The sequence below is a fragment of the Pinus tabuliformis genome, chromosome 8 (assembly GCF_031772625.1).
Source record: "Pinus tabuliformis cultivar Carrire ecotype Pingquan chromosome 8, CPIR1, whole genome shotgun sequence".
Classification (NCBI taxonomy): domain Eukaryota; kingdom Viridiplantae; phylum Streptophyta; class Pinopsida; order Pinales; family Pinaceae; genus Pinus; species Pinus tabuliformis.
This window is the reverse complement of record NC_142294.1, coordinates 1,953,473,293-1,953,492,518: the sequence shown is the minus strand read 5'-3', so window position 1 is coordinate 1,953,492,518 and position 19,226 is coordinate 1,953,473,293. Positions and strand designations below refer to the sequence as shown.

Genomic DNA, 19,226 nt, shown 5'->3' with positions numbered 1-19,226 from the left:
GGAAGGCTAACTTTAATCAAATCATTCCTCTTAGCAATTCCAATTTACTGGGCTGCGTTGACATGGGTACCTAAAGGAATATTGGAAAAGATAAGAAGGATTATGGGCAGGATCAAAGGAGGATTTAGTGCTTCCTTGGGTCGCCTGAGAGAAAGTGGCAAGACCTAAAGAATGGGGAGGGTGGGGAATTAAAGACCTCATTGCTTTCAGACCCTCTCTGGCAGCTAAATCAGGGTGGAGAATCATTAAAATGGAAAATCTTTGGACGAAAGTGGTGAAACGGAAATACATTGACCCTACCCCTCTAGAAGATTGGCTAAGGAATCCCAATAAGAAAGGAGGGAATGTGTCGGTGGTCTGGAAGGCTACTATAGAGGCTTTCAAGATTATTGAGCAAGGTTTGTCGTGGCAGATTGGAAACGAGGAAAATCTTCGGATAGGAAGGGATCCCTGGGTGGGGTGCAATGAAAACTTTTCTCTATCCCCAGGTCTTATCAGGCACCTAGAATCCAAAGGAATTCTTTTCCTTAGTCAGGTAGAGAAAATTGGTCATTCAACAATCTGGGGACAAGCATGGAAATCGGGAGAGGAATTGGATCTCCGGCCCCATTGGTGGAATGAGTGGAAGGTCTACACTCAAGAACTCTCCAGATCAAATGTAAGGCTTAAAGACAGACCAGATCTACTGGTGTGGGCCCATGCTAATTCTGGATCCTATACTCCAAAATTCGGGTATAAGTTCCTTATGTCAAAGAAAGGTTGGGGAGATCTGGAATGGTGGGAAAAGTCATTATGGAAGTTAAAATGCCCTGCAAAAGCTAGACTCTTCTTCTGGTGTATTCTAAAAGGAAAAGTCCCTACATGGGACATCCTCCAATCCAGGTATAAGTCAGGGTCGGGGAGATGTTCTCTATGCAAAAATGATTCTGAAACAATAAGGCATCTATTTATAGATTGTCCTGTAGTGAAAAAAGTGTGGGTGGAGGTTGAGAAGCTCATTCAAAAACAGGTAGCCTGGGAGGGGGAAAACATCACTGATGTATGGTACAAATGGTGGTGCTTATATCCAGAGGGGAAACTGCGGAATTTACCTCCAATTATTTCATGGGGCATCTGGATTGCCAGGAACAGATGCATCTTTTTGGATAAGGAAACCTCTGCTGAGTCAATTGCCATACAATGTACCTCTATTTACTCAAACATTCCCAATTCAGAAGAGGAGAGGAATCCCAGACAGGTTAGAGAGGAACAAATCAAGGAAGGAGTTCCATGGGCTTATTTTGATGGGGCTTCTCAGAACAATAAAGTAGGAGCAGGATTGGTCATTCATCTAAACGAAAGACAGATGCTAAAAGCATCTGTGGGTTTAGGCACTGGCTCAAATAACTTTGCAGAGTTATCTGCACTAAAGCTGCTCTTATGTTGGCTTATCCACAGGAACATCTTCACAGTTCAGATTTTTGGGGATTCTTTAAATGTTATTAAATGGGCTAATGGGCAATGTAGATGTCAAAACTATATTTTGAGACCTTTATTAGAAGAGATTCAGAACTTAAAGCTTACATTTAATGTTTTCTCTCTATGCCACATCTACAGGGAACGCAATGATTCAGCAGACAGGCTTTCTAAAGAAGGTTTACAACAAGATTTGGGTAGCTGGAGAATAGTGGAGGAGAATAATGGAGAGATCCATGCCTCGGATCAACCTCCTTACTCATAGACTGATATATTTCTGGAGACTTAGCAGGCTTGTCAAAGCCGTTTTTTGTTAACAGTTGAAATGGTGTTTCTTTTTGTAAAACTGTTTCTGTTTCTTCTACATGACTTGTGCATCTATTTTCTGTTTGGGTTGTTTTCCTTGGAAGAGGAGACCCAGGAAATAGATGCTCGTTGTTTTTTTTGTCATGGATATGCAATATATGAAAACTGTGTTTCTTTTTTGACGGTTCTGGGGATGGGAGCTGTTTTCTTCATTATGAGGAGGCTCACGTTTTTCTCAGGGATCCCTATCTCTCTTAGTTTTGGACAGGAAGGGTAGCCTCTTCTTGCAGAGCTTTATGATTCTCAATCATACAGCAAACAAAATGCTCCGACATATGCTATGTAACTTTTTATTCTGTTTATAAAAAGTTTGATTTTTTATTTGGAAAAAAAAAACTAAAACTAGATAAGCTGAAGTGTCAAGTAAACCAGAATATACTCAACAACAAAAACCTCCTTTGTAATACCAGGTATGTGGGAAACCCCACTACTATAAAAATGATCCTCACCGCATCATGATGAAGCAAACCACCAATATACAAGAAATTTCTACAGTTGAGGAGGTGGAAAGGAACATACTAAGAATCAATGCAACTTTGGATGATAATCATCCTGATTATCATCCCATAATGATAGAGTTTGAAGGTAAAGTAGCTAATCATTTTGTCCCTATTTTGATAGATCTAGGTGCAAGCCTGCGTTATGTTAGTATGAAAAATAGTGGAATTGTGTCATTTACAAACTGTTAAATTCAAAAACCCCTAGTTACGGTAACTGGTTACTGGATCTAAAAGAAGAGTGACATCTAAGGTAGAGAACTGCCCTATTGAAATAACATGACAACAAATTAGGGTGAGTTTAAACATGTCTCCCATAGGATCCTACAATGTGTTAATCAAAATGGATTGGTTAGAGAGACATTGGCCCTTGGTGAACTGCAAGGATAGGACCATTAGTTTCCTCACTAAAGAAGGTGTTAGGCAAGAAGTTTAGGGAGTTAAAAGAGCCATTAAATTACAATCTATTACCACTAACCAGTTAAGTAAATTCATTCAAAAGGGTTTTTAAATATATGTTGTGAAAATGGGCTATACTAATTCTAAGGATAAGATAACTACCTTGGAAAACCTGCAGTTATTCAAGAATTTACTGATATATTTTCGGAGGAAATATCAAAGTTGCCACCTAACCGAGAAATTGATTTTACCATAGAACTAGTTCCAGGAGAGACCCCGGTATCAATAAATCCTTACGTATGAGTATAGTTGAGTTAACAAAACTTAAAATGTGTCACCCTGGGGAGCCATTGTATTATTCATAAGAAAGAAAGATGGTACTCTACGATTATGTATTGACTATCGGCATCTAAAAAAATTAACTATCAAAAATAATTACCTGCTACCAATAATTGATGATCAATTTCATTAGGTTAGAGGTGCCATATTATTTTCTAAAAATTGACCTATGATTAGGATATCATCAGATACAAATAAAGGAAGAGGGCATTTGCGAGACAACATTCAAAACTCATTATGACCAATATGAATTTGTTGAGTCTCCTTTTGGGCTTACTAATGCTCTAGAAACATTATGAATCTGAGGAATGGTAGTTTCCATCTTTACTTAGACAAATTCAATTTTATTTTTATTGATGATAGTCCGATTTGCTCGAAAAACTTGGAGGAGCATAAGGAGTATTTGAGGATACTGTTGCAAATTTTATGGGAAAACCATCTCTATGTTAAATACAGTAAATGTGATTTTTACAAGGATCAAATCCAACACTTGGGACATATCATTTCATTTGAAGGTATAATTGTAGATCTTGAGAAAATTAAAATCATCATGGAATGGTTTATCGCTAAAAATGTTGCAGATATTCAGTCTTTAATGGGGTTAGTTGGATATTACTGTCATTTTATAAAAGGATTTTCTAGGATTGATTACCCTATAACTTCTTTGTAGAAACAAGGGAGAGCTTTCAAGTGGAGACAAGAATGTTAACACAATTTTGAGTGATTGAAACATTTATTAACTACAACCCCTGTGATGAAAGTTGTATACCTAGAGAAGGATGTTATAGTTTACACAAGTGCATATCAAGAAGGTGTTGGAGGAGTTTTGATGCAAGAAGGTAGAATAATAGCTTACAAATCACAGAAATTGAAAGACCATGAACAACAATATTATGCTTATGAACTAGAAGCAACTACAGTAGTTCATGCCCTAAAGGTATGGTAACATTATTTGTTTGGGAAAAGATTCCTTTTAATGACTCATCATACTAGTTTAATGACTTTCTTTGAACAACCTAATTTAAATGCATGACAAACTAGGTGGAGCGCTTTCCTAAACGAATTTGACTTTGACATAAGGCATCTCAAAGGGAAAGAAAATTGTGTGGCTGATGCACTAAGCATAAAACTTCATTGTGTGTATGAGATTTCCTACAGTCAAGTAGAAATAATTTTTTCTGAGTAGATCAAAGAAGCTTCCCAAAAAGACCCAAAATACAGGTTCTTCTGTCAACAAACCAAACAGGAAAAAAATTCTGGAAAACAATCCAAATATGGCATAAACAATGATAATTTATTGAATTTTAGGGAAAGGATATATGTTCCTAACCAAACCACTATTAATTTTTTTTTATTTTTTTGGATGAGTTTCATAGAAGCTCGTATGTTTCCCATCCTAGTTATCAAAAAATATTATTTATAATTAAAAACAATTACTTTTGGCCTAGTATGAGGAAGGACAAAAATGAATATCTGGCTAAATTCCTGGAGTGCCAACAAGTTAAGGTGGAACACGAACACCATGCTGGTCTACCCCATCCACTACCTATCCCTAAATGGAAATGGGACACAATTACTTTAGATTTTATAACAAGTCTAACTAGATCGAGAAAGCAAAATGATTCCATCATGGTAGTGATGGATAAATTGAGCAAAACAAACGATTTTATACATATGAAATCTACATATAAAACTGTTGAAATTTTGAAATATATTTATGAAAGAAATATTTTGATTACATGGTATACCAAAGGTCGTGATTTCAGATAGGGATGTAAAATTCACTTCCGCATTTTGGAAATCCCTTTTACGAGTCTAGATACTCAGATTCAGTTTAGTACCACGTACCACCCATAAATTGATAGATAGATTAAGTGAGCGAATCAGGTACTTGAGGATATGCTAAGAATGTATGTAATGCAACAACCAACCAAGTGGGAGGAATACCTCCACTTAGTTGAATTCACATATAATAATAGCTACTATGAATCATTGAAAATGAGTCCTTTTGAAGTATTGTATGGAAGGAGGTGTAGAACACCCACTAATTGGAAGAACCCTGAGGATAAGTTAATACTTGATCCACATTATCTCAGCTACCAGAATTAACCAAGATCTTTTACTTCTGTGATGTTAACAGAATTGTAGGTGAAAGAGTATGAAAAACCACATGTGCATACTTTTAAGAAGAGGAAACATAATGACAACCATCAAATCAAAGAACACAAACATATTGATAATAAAGTTCACCCAGTGTGGGTTATGTCTCCGGGCCCAGTGTCAAGAGTTCGGAGGTCGCTTCATTAAATTTTGCAAGATGATGATGAGTACATGGTGTATTCCTTGTCATTACAAGGATAAACTCCCTCAACTAGAGTGTCATGTCTCTCCACGAGACATTCTCCTATAGGAACTCTCACTCACATGTGCCCTCCTTTAGCATGACAATGTATCTAATTCTCACATGAAGTGGCACACAAGTATCCTCCAACAGAGTGGTAAACAAGGTTCTCAACATCAAAAACATAATCTCAGCAAATCAAAAGGAAGACATGGCATCACTACATCATATACCTCCACTTTTAGGGATGGCTTGAAAATGCACAATTTTGTTGAAGAAATGGACTAGATCATTGAATTCATAGCACAAAATCATGTCAAATGATTGTAAACTTGAACCATTTATGCCATTGTCAAAATTTGGACCCTTGAGAATCTCAAAGGTTCCCCAAGATTCCTTCAAGCTGGCTAATTGGAATTTTTCTACCAAGATGACATATTTGACTTCGCCACTGTGCTCCTTATGAAAAAATGAGTATAAAGTCGACCTATTTTGAAAAAATCAAAATTTGGCCCTTAGGGAATCTTTTAGATTCCTCATAATTCCACAAAGATTTCTCTGTGCAATTTGACTAAAATACCGCTACTCATATTAGAAAAATGTTCATGCCATCATATTCCTGGTGAAATTATGGTTCATTTGAGTGTAAAGTTGGCATGGTTCTGTCACTATGAAAATTTGGCATCAAGAGAATCTTTTAGATTCCTCGTGATTCCACAAAGACTCCTCTGTGTAATTTGATTGAATATTTTCTACTCAGATGACAAGTCTAATTACACCATCACATTCCCTGTGGAAAACTGAGAAGAATAAGTATAAAGTTGACATAGTTCTGGCGTGGCCTTGCCCCTGTGTTGGATTTCACACTCACTCCTCTCCTCCTGCAAATGTCATATTTGTGGTTTAATATAAAGTTGTGGGTAGAAATACCAAGGTGTGACCCATTGGGTTGTTGGCTAGGCAACTGAGTTTGGAGGGAGCAGGCCTAAGTTCCAACCTCGTGGCCTCCCCAAAATAGATGGTGATTAAATTTTATGGGCATGCATTTTATTTTTGGTGTAATGTTATGGGAGAGGGTTACGATGTATGGGGCTTCTGCTGGCCCACCAATCGATGCAGGCTAAACACCCACTGACCCCGCTTTATATGCGATCGTTATATATGGTGGTTGTGGGTTGGCAGGGTTTGACCACCCGCCAACCATATATATATATATATATATATATATATATATATATATATATATATATATATATATATATATATATATATATATATATATATATATATATATATATATATACACGGTGGGGTGGTAGTGGTGTTTCCCCGCCACCCCCTTTTTTAAATATGTTTTTTTTTATTAAAACAACTTGTCAAAAACCATTCAACCAATTTCTAAGGTTTACCAGCCAAATGAAAGAGGCGATAAATTTTCCCATTCCAACCGTCTGAGTCTATCGCTGATAAGTGCCAAACTATTTACTTTTAGTGACCTCCAAATTTAGTCGAACCTCCAATTTTAGCAGACCTCCAAATCTAGTTGGAGCTCCTCCCAAATTTAGCCAATGGGCCTAGTTTGACCAAAAATCTGATTTCCCATAACTTTCACATACAGACTTGGATTGAGCTTTCGTTTGTGCCATTGGAAATATTGTGACGAGATATTCAATATGGCATTAGTTTCATTGCAATCTAGAAATTTTTACTTTTGAGCTTTTCCTGAGCCCTCTTGGATCTTTGAGTGTCTCTAGAGTCACTTGGATCATTCCTCCCCACTGAGGAGATTTTGGTCCTCCAAAATCATGAACATAATCTGCATCTGTTGTGTTACATTGTTTGTACAACAAGTGTCCTTACATGCCACACTTCCTTCTCCTTCACCCTTGTCCTTCAAATCCATAAGTGATGAACCAACACATGCATCCTCTACAAACCTGTAGTACAATCTTTGCAAACTACATGTTCAATTACATGAAAAATCATGACCCAAACATCCATATACTTTCCAAGGGTTTATAATACACTCTCTTTCGTTAAGTGTACATCATAATAGAAACATATACCCCAACTATCAACAAAAGGTGAAAAACATCATCGTTCCCTTAATAAGCGATGGAAAACACATCATCACTTTTACATTTATATCACAACACATGATTTACAAAATGTGGCGATGACAAGCTACTATATCTAGTAAAACCATGTCTCACTCATCAAAGTGAATGGATCATCTCCCTATAGCATATTTGCTTGCTGAAAATTTTCACCAGTTTGTTCTTGCATAGGGCGCTTTGTCCTTTATACAATGCTCTAGATGGAGTCTCCAACATGTGGCCCTTTGATGTCCATCTCTGTTGCAATGACTGTGAAAACTCTTCTTCCTACAGGCCTACTTTACCTTCTTTGTTCCTTGATTTAGAGAAGGCCTTTCACATGCTTTCCTCTTTTTGGCTACCATTATCTTCTAGCACTTGGCAACCACATAGTTATGCAAGCCACAAAAACTACTTGGTTTTCTATGCCATGATTTCTTCTCATGATTAACAATGTGCTTGTAAAGAAAATGAACTTTAGAATACTGAGACTTTTTATACCACTCTGGGTTGTGCTTGGTGCACTCCTGGTGATGAGAGCTTGCCTTAGCTCTTGCTCTACAATGTGCACTGTCAAGGGGGGATTGCGTGTGTTCCAATCATCCTCTTTCTCTGATGGCTTTGACAATGGCTTGGAATCTTTTGCTACCTTCAAACACTCCCTTTTAGAGTATCCCATCTTGGTAAGGAGCCTCAGGCTGGTTCCTGAAATAGGTACCTCAAGGCTTCCAAAAGAAATAACATCATGTGAAAGTGAAACTGAAGAACGATCAACATTTTTTACCTTAGCTGTCGGTTCTAAAGTTGGTGATGATGGATTCCCCAAGCCTTCGTTGCGCTTCAACTTTTCCAAGGCATCTTCCATGGCCCATAACTGAAGTTGCAACCTTTGTTTCTCCCCTTTTTCTTCTTGTAGAAGCTTCCTCAATTCAACATTCTTTTCTTGAATGCTGTTATTGATCTCCTCATCCAAATGATGAGAAGACAATGAAGAAGATGAAAAATCACTTGAATATGGAGATGGAACATCGTCCTCTACTCTTTCTTCTCCTATTTTTCTCTTGCCATTTTATCCTCATAATCTACATATATTACATCTACCATCTGTGTCATCCTGAGAATTACTGGTAGAGATATCCGTTGTTTTCCACTTTCCTTCTTGTTTCACATTCAATCTCTAGTTATCATTCACACTCATAGTTTTCATCAGGAAGAAGACCGCTCTGATACCAACTTGATATGGATTCTCTAAACTGCCAGAATTAACCAAGATCTTTTACTTCTATGATGTTAACAAAATTGCATGTGAAAGAGTATGAAAAACCACATGTGCATACTTTTAAGAAGAGGAAACATAATAACAACCATCAATCAAAGAACACAAACACTTTGATAATGGAATGTGGGTTATGTCTCCAAGATTAGTGTCAAGAGTGGGGAGGCCGTTTCATTAAATGTTGCAAGATGATGATGAGTACATGGTGTATTCTTTTTCATTGCAAGGATAAAATCCCTCAACTTGAGTTTCATGTCTCTCTATGAGACATTATCCTATAGGAACTCTCACTCCCATGGGACCTCATTTAGCATGACAAGATATCTAATTCTCACATGAAGTGGCATACAAGTGTCCTCCAACAAAGTGGTAAACAAGGATATCAACGTCACAAACATCATCTCAACAAATCAAAAGAAAGACATGACATCACTGCATCAGATACGTCCACTTTCGGGGATGGCTTGAAAATGCACAACTCTGCTGAAGAAATGGACTGCATCGTTGAATTCATGGTGCGAAATCGTGCCAAATGATTGTAAACTTAACCACTTTCTGACAACATCAAAATATGGACCCTGTATAATCTTAAAGATTCTCCAAGATTCCTTCCCACTGGTTGGCTGGAATTTTTCTACACATATGACAAATATAACTTCACCATTGCACTCCTTGTAAAAAAATGAGTAAAATGAGTATAAAGTTGGTCTGGTGCTGAAAATGTCAAAATTTGGCCCTTAGGGAATCTTTTAGATTCATCATGATTCCACAAAGATTCCTCTGTGCAAGTTGACTAAAATTCCATTGCTCAGATCAGAAAATTGATCATGCCATTAGAATCCTATTCAAATTCAGGTTTGTTTGAGTATAAAGTTGGAATGATTCTATCACTATGAAAATTTGGCATCAAAGGAATCTTTTAGTGCCTCATGATTCCACAAATATTCCTCTCTGCAAATTGACTGAAGATCTGTTGCTAAGATGAAAATTTGATTACACCATCATGTTCCCTGCGAAAAACTTATAAGAATGAGTATAAAGATGGCATAGTTATGGCTCTATGAAAAATTAGCCTCCAAGGGAATCTAAAGATTCCTCCCATGCATCAAAGAGTATTATTCTTGAATTTCGTTTCAGGCATGGCCCCTCCCCTATGTTGGGTTTCGTGCTTGCTAAACCCCTTCGGTGAATGGATTATTTTTGGTTTAATACAAAGAAATGGGCAGAAATACCAAGTTGTGGCCCATGAGGCCATCGGTTGGGTGACTAAGTTTGGAGGGGGCAGGCCTGAGTTTCAACCCCACAACCTCCCCGAAATAGATGGCAGTTAAATTTTATTGGGCGAATTTTGATTTTGTTGTAATGTTATGGATGGTGGTTACAATATATGGGGTTGCCGCCGGCCAATGCGAGTTCAACACCCGCCAACCCTTCTTTATATGCAGCGATTATATATTGTGGCTATGGGTTTACGTGGTTTGACCACCCTCCATCCATATTTGTTTTTTATATATATCTGTGGTGGGGTGGCAGGCATGGTGGCCCGCCACCCCCTTTTTAAAATATTTTTATGTTTTTATTAAAACAACTTTTCAAAAACCATTCACCCAATTTTTAAGGTTTACTGGACAAGCTAAAGAGGCAGAAAATTTGCCCATTCCAACTACCTGGATCCATCACCGATTAGTGCCAACTTTTTTCCTCATTAGTGGTAGCCAAATTTAGTTGGACCTCTAATTTTAGCAGACCTCCAAATTTAGTTGGTGCTCTTGCAAAATTTAGCCAATGGGCCTAGTTTGACCAAAACTTTGACTGGCCATAACTTTCACATACGAACTCGGATTGAGGTGTCATTTGCATCGTTGGAAATACTACGACGATCTCTTCAATATGACATTAGTTTTATTTCAATCCAAAAACTTTTATTTTTTAGCTTTTCCTAAGCCCTCTTGGATCATTGAGCATCTCTGGAGCCACCTAGATCATTCCTCCCCTTTGAGGAGCTTTTGGTCCTCCAAAAGCATGAACATAATCTGCATCTATTTTGTTACATTGTTTGTACAACAAGTGTCCTGACATACCACACTTCTTTCTCCTTCACCCTTTCCCTTTGGAGCCATAAGTGATGAATCGACACTTGCATCCTCTGCAAAACTGTAGTACAATATTTGAAATATACATGTTCAATTAGATGACCAATCATGGCCCAATCATTCTCATACTTTCCAAGAGTTTATAAGACACATTCTTTTTTCAAGTGTACATCATAATAGAAAAATACCCGAGCTATCAGGAAAAGGCCAAAAATGTCATCGTTGCTTTAATAAGAGATGGAAAACACATCATCACTTTACATTTATATCACAACACATGATTTACAAAATGTGAAGATGACAAGCTACTATATCTAGTAAAACCATCTCTCACTCATAAAAGTGAATTGATCATCTCCCTGTGGCAGATTTGCTTATTGAACATTTTCACCAGTTGGTTCTTGCATGGGAACTTTGTCTTTGAGACTCTATTCTAGATGGAGCCTCCAACATGTGGCTCTTTGATGTCTATCTCTTATGCAATGATTGCAAAAAATATTCTTCCTCCAGACCTACTTTACCTTCTTCCTTCCCTGATGTGGAGAAGACCTTTCATGTTTCGTCCACTTTCTGGCTGCCATTCTCTTCCAGCACTCGGTAACCACATGGTTATGCAAGCGACAAAACCTACATGGTTTTCTATGCCATGATTTACACTCATCATTAACAATGTTCTTGTAATCAAAATGAACTTTAGAAGACTGGGACTTTTTATACCTCTCTAGGTTGTCTCTGGTATAATCCTAGTGGTGAGAACTTGCCCTAGCTCTTCCTCTGCAATGTGCATTGTCATTGGAGGATTGTGATGTGTTCCAATCATCATCTTTCTTTTATGGTTTCAGCAATACCTTGGAAGCTTCTGCTACCTTTAAGAACTCTCTTTTAGTGTATGCCATCTTGGTAAGGAGTCTCAAGCCAATTCTTGAAATGGTTACCTCAAGGCTTCCAATAGAAATAGTGTCATGTGAAAATGAAACTAATGAATGATTAACACTGTTTACCTCAGCTATCAGTTCTGAAGTAGGTGATGATGGCTTCGCTAAGACTTCATTGCACTTCAACTTTTCCAAGGCCTCTTCTGTAGATCATAATTGAAACTACAATATCTGCTTCTCCTCTTTTTCTTCTTGTATAAGTCTCCTCAATTCAACATACTCGGTTTGAATGCTCTAATTGATCTCCTCATCTGAATGATGAGAAGACAACGAAGAAGATGAATAGTGAATAGAATATGGAGACAGAGCATCGTCCTCTACTCTTTCTTTCTCCTATTCCCCTCTTGCTATTTGATCCTCATAATATGCATAAATTATATCTACCATGCCTTTCATCCTAAGGAGGTCTTCATAGAGATCTCTATTGTTTTCCATTCTCCTTATCGTTGCACGTTCAATCTCTAGTTATCATTCAAACTCGTAATTCTCATCAAGAAGAAGACTACTCTAATACCAAACTTGATTTGGATTCTCTCAACTACCAAAATTAACCAAGATCTTTTACTTTTGTGATGTTAACAAAATTGCATGTGAAAGAGTATGAAAAACCACATGTACATACTTTTAAGAAGAGGAAACATAATGACAACCATCAAATCAAAATCCATAAAAACTTTGATAACATAGTTCACCCAGTGTGGCTTACGTCTCTGGGTCCAGTGTCAAGAATGGGGAGGTCTCTTCAGTAAATGTTGTAATATGATGACAAGTACATGATGTATTATTTGTCATTACAAGGATAAACTCCCTCAACTATAGTGGCATGTCTCTCCACGAGACGTTCTTGTATAGGAACTCTCACTCACATGGGTCATCCTTTAGCATGACAAGATACCTAATTATCACATGAAGTGGTATACAAGTATCCTCCAACAGAGTGGTAAACAAGGATCTCAACATCAAAAACATCATCTTAGCAAATCAAAAGAGAGACATCGCATCACTGCATCATATACCTCTACTTTCGAGGATGGCTTGAAAATGCACAATTTAGTGAAGAAATGGACTGCATCATTGAATTTGTGGTGCAAAATCATGTCAAATTACTGTAAACGTGATCCCTTTTGGAACCTTGGGAATATCAAAGATTCCCCGAGATTATTTCTCATTGGTTAAATGGAATTATGCTACTCATATGACAAATCTGACTTCATCGCTGCACTCCTTGTGAAAAAATGAGTAAAATGAGTATAAAGTCAACCTAGTTGTGAAATTGTCAAAATTTGGCCCTTAGGGAATCTTTTAGATTCCTCATGTTTCCCTAAAGATTCCTCTCTAAAATTTAACTGAAATTCTGCTGCTCAGATCGGAAAACCGATCACGCCATTAGACTCCTAGCGAAACTCTAGTTTGTTTGAGTATAAAGTTGGCATGATTATGTCACTATGAAATTTGGCATTAAGGGAATCATTTAGATTCCTCATGATTCCACAAAGATTCCTTTGCAAATTCACTGAATATCTATTTCTCAAATGAAAAACCTGATTACACCATTGTGTTCCCTATAAAAAAATGAGAAGAATGAGTATAAAGTCGGCATATTTATGGCTTTGTGAAAAATCAACCTCTAAGGGAATGTAAATATTCCTCCCCTGCATCAGAGAATATTCTTCTTGAACTCCACGCTAGCCATGGCCCTGCCCCTATGTCGGGTTCTGCACTCGCTCCTCCCCTCTGGTGAATGGCATATTTGTGGTTTAATATAAAATTGTGGATGAAAATACTAAGGTGTGGCCCGTTGGGCCGTTGGCTAGGCGGCTAAGTTTGGAGGGCATAGGCTTGAGTTCCAACCCTGTGGCCTCCCCGAAATGGATGCCGGTTAAATTTTATTGGGGCACATTTTGTTTTTTGTGTAATTTTATGGGTGGTGGTTATGGTGTATGGGGCTGTCGCTGGTTCGACACTCGCCGACCCTACTTTATATGTGACCGTTATATATGGTGGTTGTGGGTTTGTGAGGTTTGATCACCCTCCAACCATATTTTTTTATTATATATATATATATATATATATATATATATATATATATATATATATATATATATATATATATAAAACCCCCGCCACCCCCATTTTTAATATCTTTTTTGTTTTTATTAAAACAACTTGTCAAAAACCATTCGACAAATTAAGGAGGTGACAAATTTTCCTATAAGTGAAATTGTTGTCTCGTTAATGGCTGCCAAATTTAGCTGCTTCCGTAAAATTTATCTAGACCTCCAAATTTAGTTGGCGCTCCTGCCAAATTTAGCCAATGGGCCTAGTTTGACCATAAGTTTATACGAACTCGGATTGAGGTGTCGTTTGCATAATTAGAAATATTGTGACGCGATCTTCGATATGAACTTGGTTTCATTTCAATCCAGCAAATTTCAATTTTGAGATTTTCTTGAGCCCTCTTGGATCTTTGAGTGTCTTTTGAACCACCTGGATCAATACTAAGACTTGATAGGAGGGCGAAAATAGAATAGGTAGTAAAGAAATTTCGAAATAATTTAAAAAAATTTCAAGATAGGCAAAAGGATTATGTGAAAAAAGGACTTACAGGGAATTCCACGTGGGACACCACATTTACGTGCAAGTTAAGCCCATGAAAAGTACCTTGCAGTGAGGTGGTTGTGCAAAACTAGCACGCTGATATTATGGACCTTTCTTAATTTTAGAGAGAATTGGACTTGCATCATATCGACTTGTACTACCTAGCCATACACAAGTTCATAATGTAATTCATGTTTCATTGTTAAAGAAATATATATATGATCCCAGACATACCATTAACTGACAAGAGGTGCAAGTAGAATTTAATGTTGGAATTCTGAAATATGTATATCTTGAATTGATAATAAATAACTAATGATGGTGTTATAACTATGAAACATGTTGAATGATAGTCAAATCTCTTGAAGTGCAAACCTCTTTTTCAGTGCAACTCTCTCGAGTACAAACTTGAGGAAATGTTTGCACCTCGAGAGATTTGATCCCTCTCGGCTCTTAAAAGAGCCAAATTTAAAATGGATCTAGGCTTGTTTAAATTATCTAGAATACTATAACTTTGTTTTATATTTAAATTATTCTTCATTATTTTCCTCTTTTGTTATAATGGATTATAATTTACAAATTTGAATAATTTGAGTTTAATTAAATTATGCACTCATATTTCTAATAATGATCTTAAATTTTTATATATCTTAAATACTTATTATTTTTTACTTTGATAAAATTTACCTCACACAAACACATTTTAACTATAATATCTATTTATACAATTTATTGAAGCATTATTTTCCATTTAAAATATTATTATCATTAAACATTTGCTTTTACCTTAGACAAAAACATTTATAATTTACATAATTTATATATATGAGATACCTATTAATTTTTACTTGGATATATTTTACCTCACACAAAAGATTTTTAACTATCATAGCAATTTATGTGATTTATATTTCAGAAATACTTATTGTTTTTTAATTTAAGAAAATTTAACTTGCAAAAAATCATTTTTAACTATCATATTAATTTTCTTAATTTATATATCTGAAATACTAATTATTTTTTACTTTGATAAATTTTACCTTAGAGAAACATATTTAACTATGACGTGAATTACTTAATTTTTGTAGGAAACATTTTAGTCTTGTAAGTATTCCAATTTCATGCAACATTTCACACGTAATAAGAGTTGATTGTTTTTATTTAGTTTCACATTTTGGAAAATAATTTTATATGATTTTTTACATTATAGGTAAAATATAATCTAATATTTTTGAGGAAGAAGGCCAATGTGAAGCAATATAGAATATACAAACAAATAATTGTATTTCATCACTCCAGGTTACAAATCATACAGTTTAAGCATTTTTGAAGAAGAAACATATTTTAATTGAAAATTTTGACAATGATTCTCTTTCGAACATTATACTCTTTCTTCTTTTCTTTTATTATTATTTTTTGGTTTGTCAACGGTTTATTTCCTTTTGTGATCGATAATATTATTATGTATATGTGTTTTTTGATAAGTTTAATTGAACCACCATATTCAATATTATTCTCTATTTTTCATTAATTAGCCTACATATTTAAAAGAAAAATTAATCTAGCGTTACGTACAAGATATACCTCATATACATATTGAATATTAACTGACATTTATTTAAAAAAAACAATGTAACATTACGTGACGATGTCTCCCTCATATATTGGGTTGTAGTGCGCTTCTTGATGCAAAAATAGTATTTTTAAAACTCTCATCTGAAATATGGAAGAGGGATGAATTTAATGGTGAAAAGTGAAGATTTTTAAATAATTGAATAAAGTTAAAGGAAAAATATAAATGATTCATCTAGAGAAATTAGGTTGATGGTCTTCTATTTTTAGCAACATAGCTAAAAAATAGAATTAAGAAGATTTTTCACAATCACATTAATAAACAAATTGAAATACATCAATCAATGTAATTTTCACCTTTCGTGTGCCAATTGGAACCATTAGTTTTAAAAGGGGGAAATGATGTTGATCAATGTATTTCAACCACTTTATTAATCTGGTTGTGGGAGTTGACAATTGACATATGTGGGGATGATTAGTAGACTATGGTTGACTATGATTGAACTTGATTTATTATGGTTAAATATCATAAAGTTATGGTTAAGAAGGGTGGATCATGGTCAACAAGTAGTCGAATATGGGTTTTGACCTAAAAAAGCCAAAATGGTTTTAACTAGTAGATGCTCCTACATCAAACTCCCAGGGAAGAAAATAACTTTTCATGATATCTTCAATGCTTAATCCATACTTGGAAATCTTTGTTATTGTAACCCAAGTGGCATCCTCTATTGGTTGATTCTTCCATTTGACCAAATACTAAAATTTTTCTTTATCTTTAATTCTCTTAGCTACTCTTTTATCTAATATTTCTTAAGCTACTTCAACTTATTTCTGAACTGCTTTTGGTAGTTGTTTTTTCCATCCACAGGTCTAATCTTCATCACCTACAGGCTCAACTACTATAATCTTATATCTACCCTTGAAGGGATACAATTATGCAACATTAGAAATTGGATAAATCCCAATATCATTTGGGAGTTCTAACTCATAAGAATTAGAAGATTTTTTTCTTTAAATCTTACATGGACCAATTTTCGAAAGTTTTAATTTATTCTATTTTGTTATTGGAAACCATTCCTTTTTGAGATATGCCATCACTAAGTCACCAAATTTAAAGTCCAAATATCTTCTTCTCATATATGCTCCCGTTTTATCCCCATTTTAGTTTTCTTTTAGCTGTGATTTGACTCTCTCTTATAACTCATGCATGTCTGTTACAAAATCTTGACCATCAACACTCCTTAATTCTTTTATTCTAAAATTTCTTACCCTTTAAATTCTTCTTTAATGCATTCCATATACTATCTAAAATGGACCCATTCGTAGGCTTTGGTGAGCTCTAGTATTGAAGCAATGAAGTTGCAAATCCTGGGACTCCCTACTTTACTTTTATCAACTTGGTAGTTTGTAACAAACTTGGAAGCAACAGTGCTATATGCACAAGTACTAGCTCTTACTGCAAGTTGTCACTTGATCAGCTGGCACAAGTTCGCTAGGAGCTTAAGCCAACTTATATGAGTTCTTAGAAGAAGCTGTTAACTGTGATGGATGAAAGCTAACTCAAAAGAGGCTAGTCTACTTTGCAGAAAGAAGATGAAGGCTGAAAGGAAATGTAAACCCTAGCAAACCCTAGTTTTATAGGCTAACCCTTCTTGTGTAAGAAAAGAGATGTACCACTACTGAAATGTATGCCATGGACTATTGCAGAGGTAAAATACACGTGTTTAAGCTACTTCTAAAAGAAAATATGAAAAATTCATCTTTTTGTATTTTTGAACAATTTTATGCAAGATTATTATGCATGTGTTTTAACTATTTTTGACTGTGCAGAGGTTTACTGGCGAAAGCAAATGGAGTGGGTGTTTGCAGGGGGTTAGGAAGGTATGGAGAGGACCTAAGGGGTCCCTAGCACCCTTCTAGAGATTTCCACCACGCTCAGATCTCGAAAAACTGCTCACGTTATCTTCTACAGGAGGTTGCAGGGGATCTACAGGAATAGGCCGAAAGTGATTTTTAGAGGATTGATGGAGGAAAAATGGTGGGGAAGTGGAAATGAAGGATGGATAAAGATGTTAAGAGGTGTGGGACCTAGTAAATGAAGCTAAGGAGTGATGAAGATGGTTGGATTTGTTCAAGGATGTAGAAAGCAATGTTGCACAAAAATATTGAAATTAGGGTTAGTTGGGAAAGTGTGGCGGATGGAGGGAAGAAATCTTGAGTAAGGGGTTGGAACAGGTTTCATGATGGAGGAAGGATAGGTAGGGATGTATTACAGGTGTTTTTCACATTACTTTCGTAAAAGTGATCCAAACAAAGATAAAAAACAGAGATCTATCTACGTTGACCTAATCTACTCTTAAAAACCAGAAATATGATGAACAACAATGTATAAAAAGAAAATCATGCAAGAAAGCTATGGGAACTAAGAAAGAACAAATCTGAACATGAAGACACAACTGATATCAACTTTTCCAACTCAAAATCTAACACTAGAAATTACATTAGAACGCAAAAACAATGTTTTTGTGGCAACAAGTGTACTTTGGTCTCAATTCATGATTCCAAGGAGGGAGAGCTGAGATCAAGGACTTCTTGGTGGCCTTTTCATGGATATTTTCTGTTATCAAAGTTTCAAATCAACCTAAAGCATGAACAAATATCTAAATCATCAAAAGCAGCCTAAGAAATGAAACAAGATTTTAACCTAAATAACAAAAATTAGTCTATGAATGCAAGAAAACACATAAAAGTACACAAAGGAGGTACTGGCACTTGGGTTGGGCCCAACCCCAAGAGCTACAGCCTCCTAAGAAAGATCAGAGTTGGTGCAAAACAAGATTCCTTTTCATTGATAAAAAATTAATAGCTACATCCAAAAACTGTTCACAAGAAGAAGCTCGAAAATGTGTTGATACAGAGTTGCACCAAAGTGCAAAAATGGATTAACAAAAATGGCTAAACTACCAAGGCTTGAAGCCTTCCTATTTATGCCTACGAGGACCCCTAATATTCCTCCTTAACTTGAGGAGCTTGGTTGCCCAAAACTACAGTCAATCAACCACTTCACTAGACCTGCTCGGCTGCCCTTAAAATCATCTTTGGTGGGTTGTAGAACTCTGAGATGATGGTGGAGAACTCGATGAAGGGGTCATTTAGTGTAGTAGACATCCCCCCTACAAATCCTTAGCCTTGTTTCCTCGTATTTGACTGCCAATTTGCTCATAAATGTCTAATCTTGGTCCCAAAAGTGTCCAAAAAT

At 36.0% G+C, this 19,226-nt stretch overlaps 1 protein-coding gene across 1 annotated transcript; it reads left to right on the top strand.

The window, feature by feature from the left end:
* Positions 1-250: 250 nt before the first annotated feature.
* Positions 251-1,720, top strand: LOC149244277 (uncharacterized). The gene has a single exon (XM_089371490.1). The coding sequence runs from the start codon at positions 251-253 to the stop codon at positions 1,718-1,720; it is 1,470 nt and encodes a 489-aa protein (XP_089227616.1).
* The last annotated feature ends 17,506 nt before the right edge of the window (positions 1,721-19,226 follow it).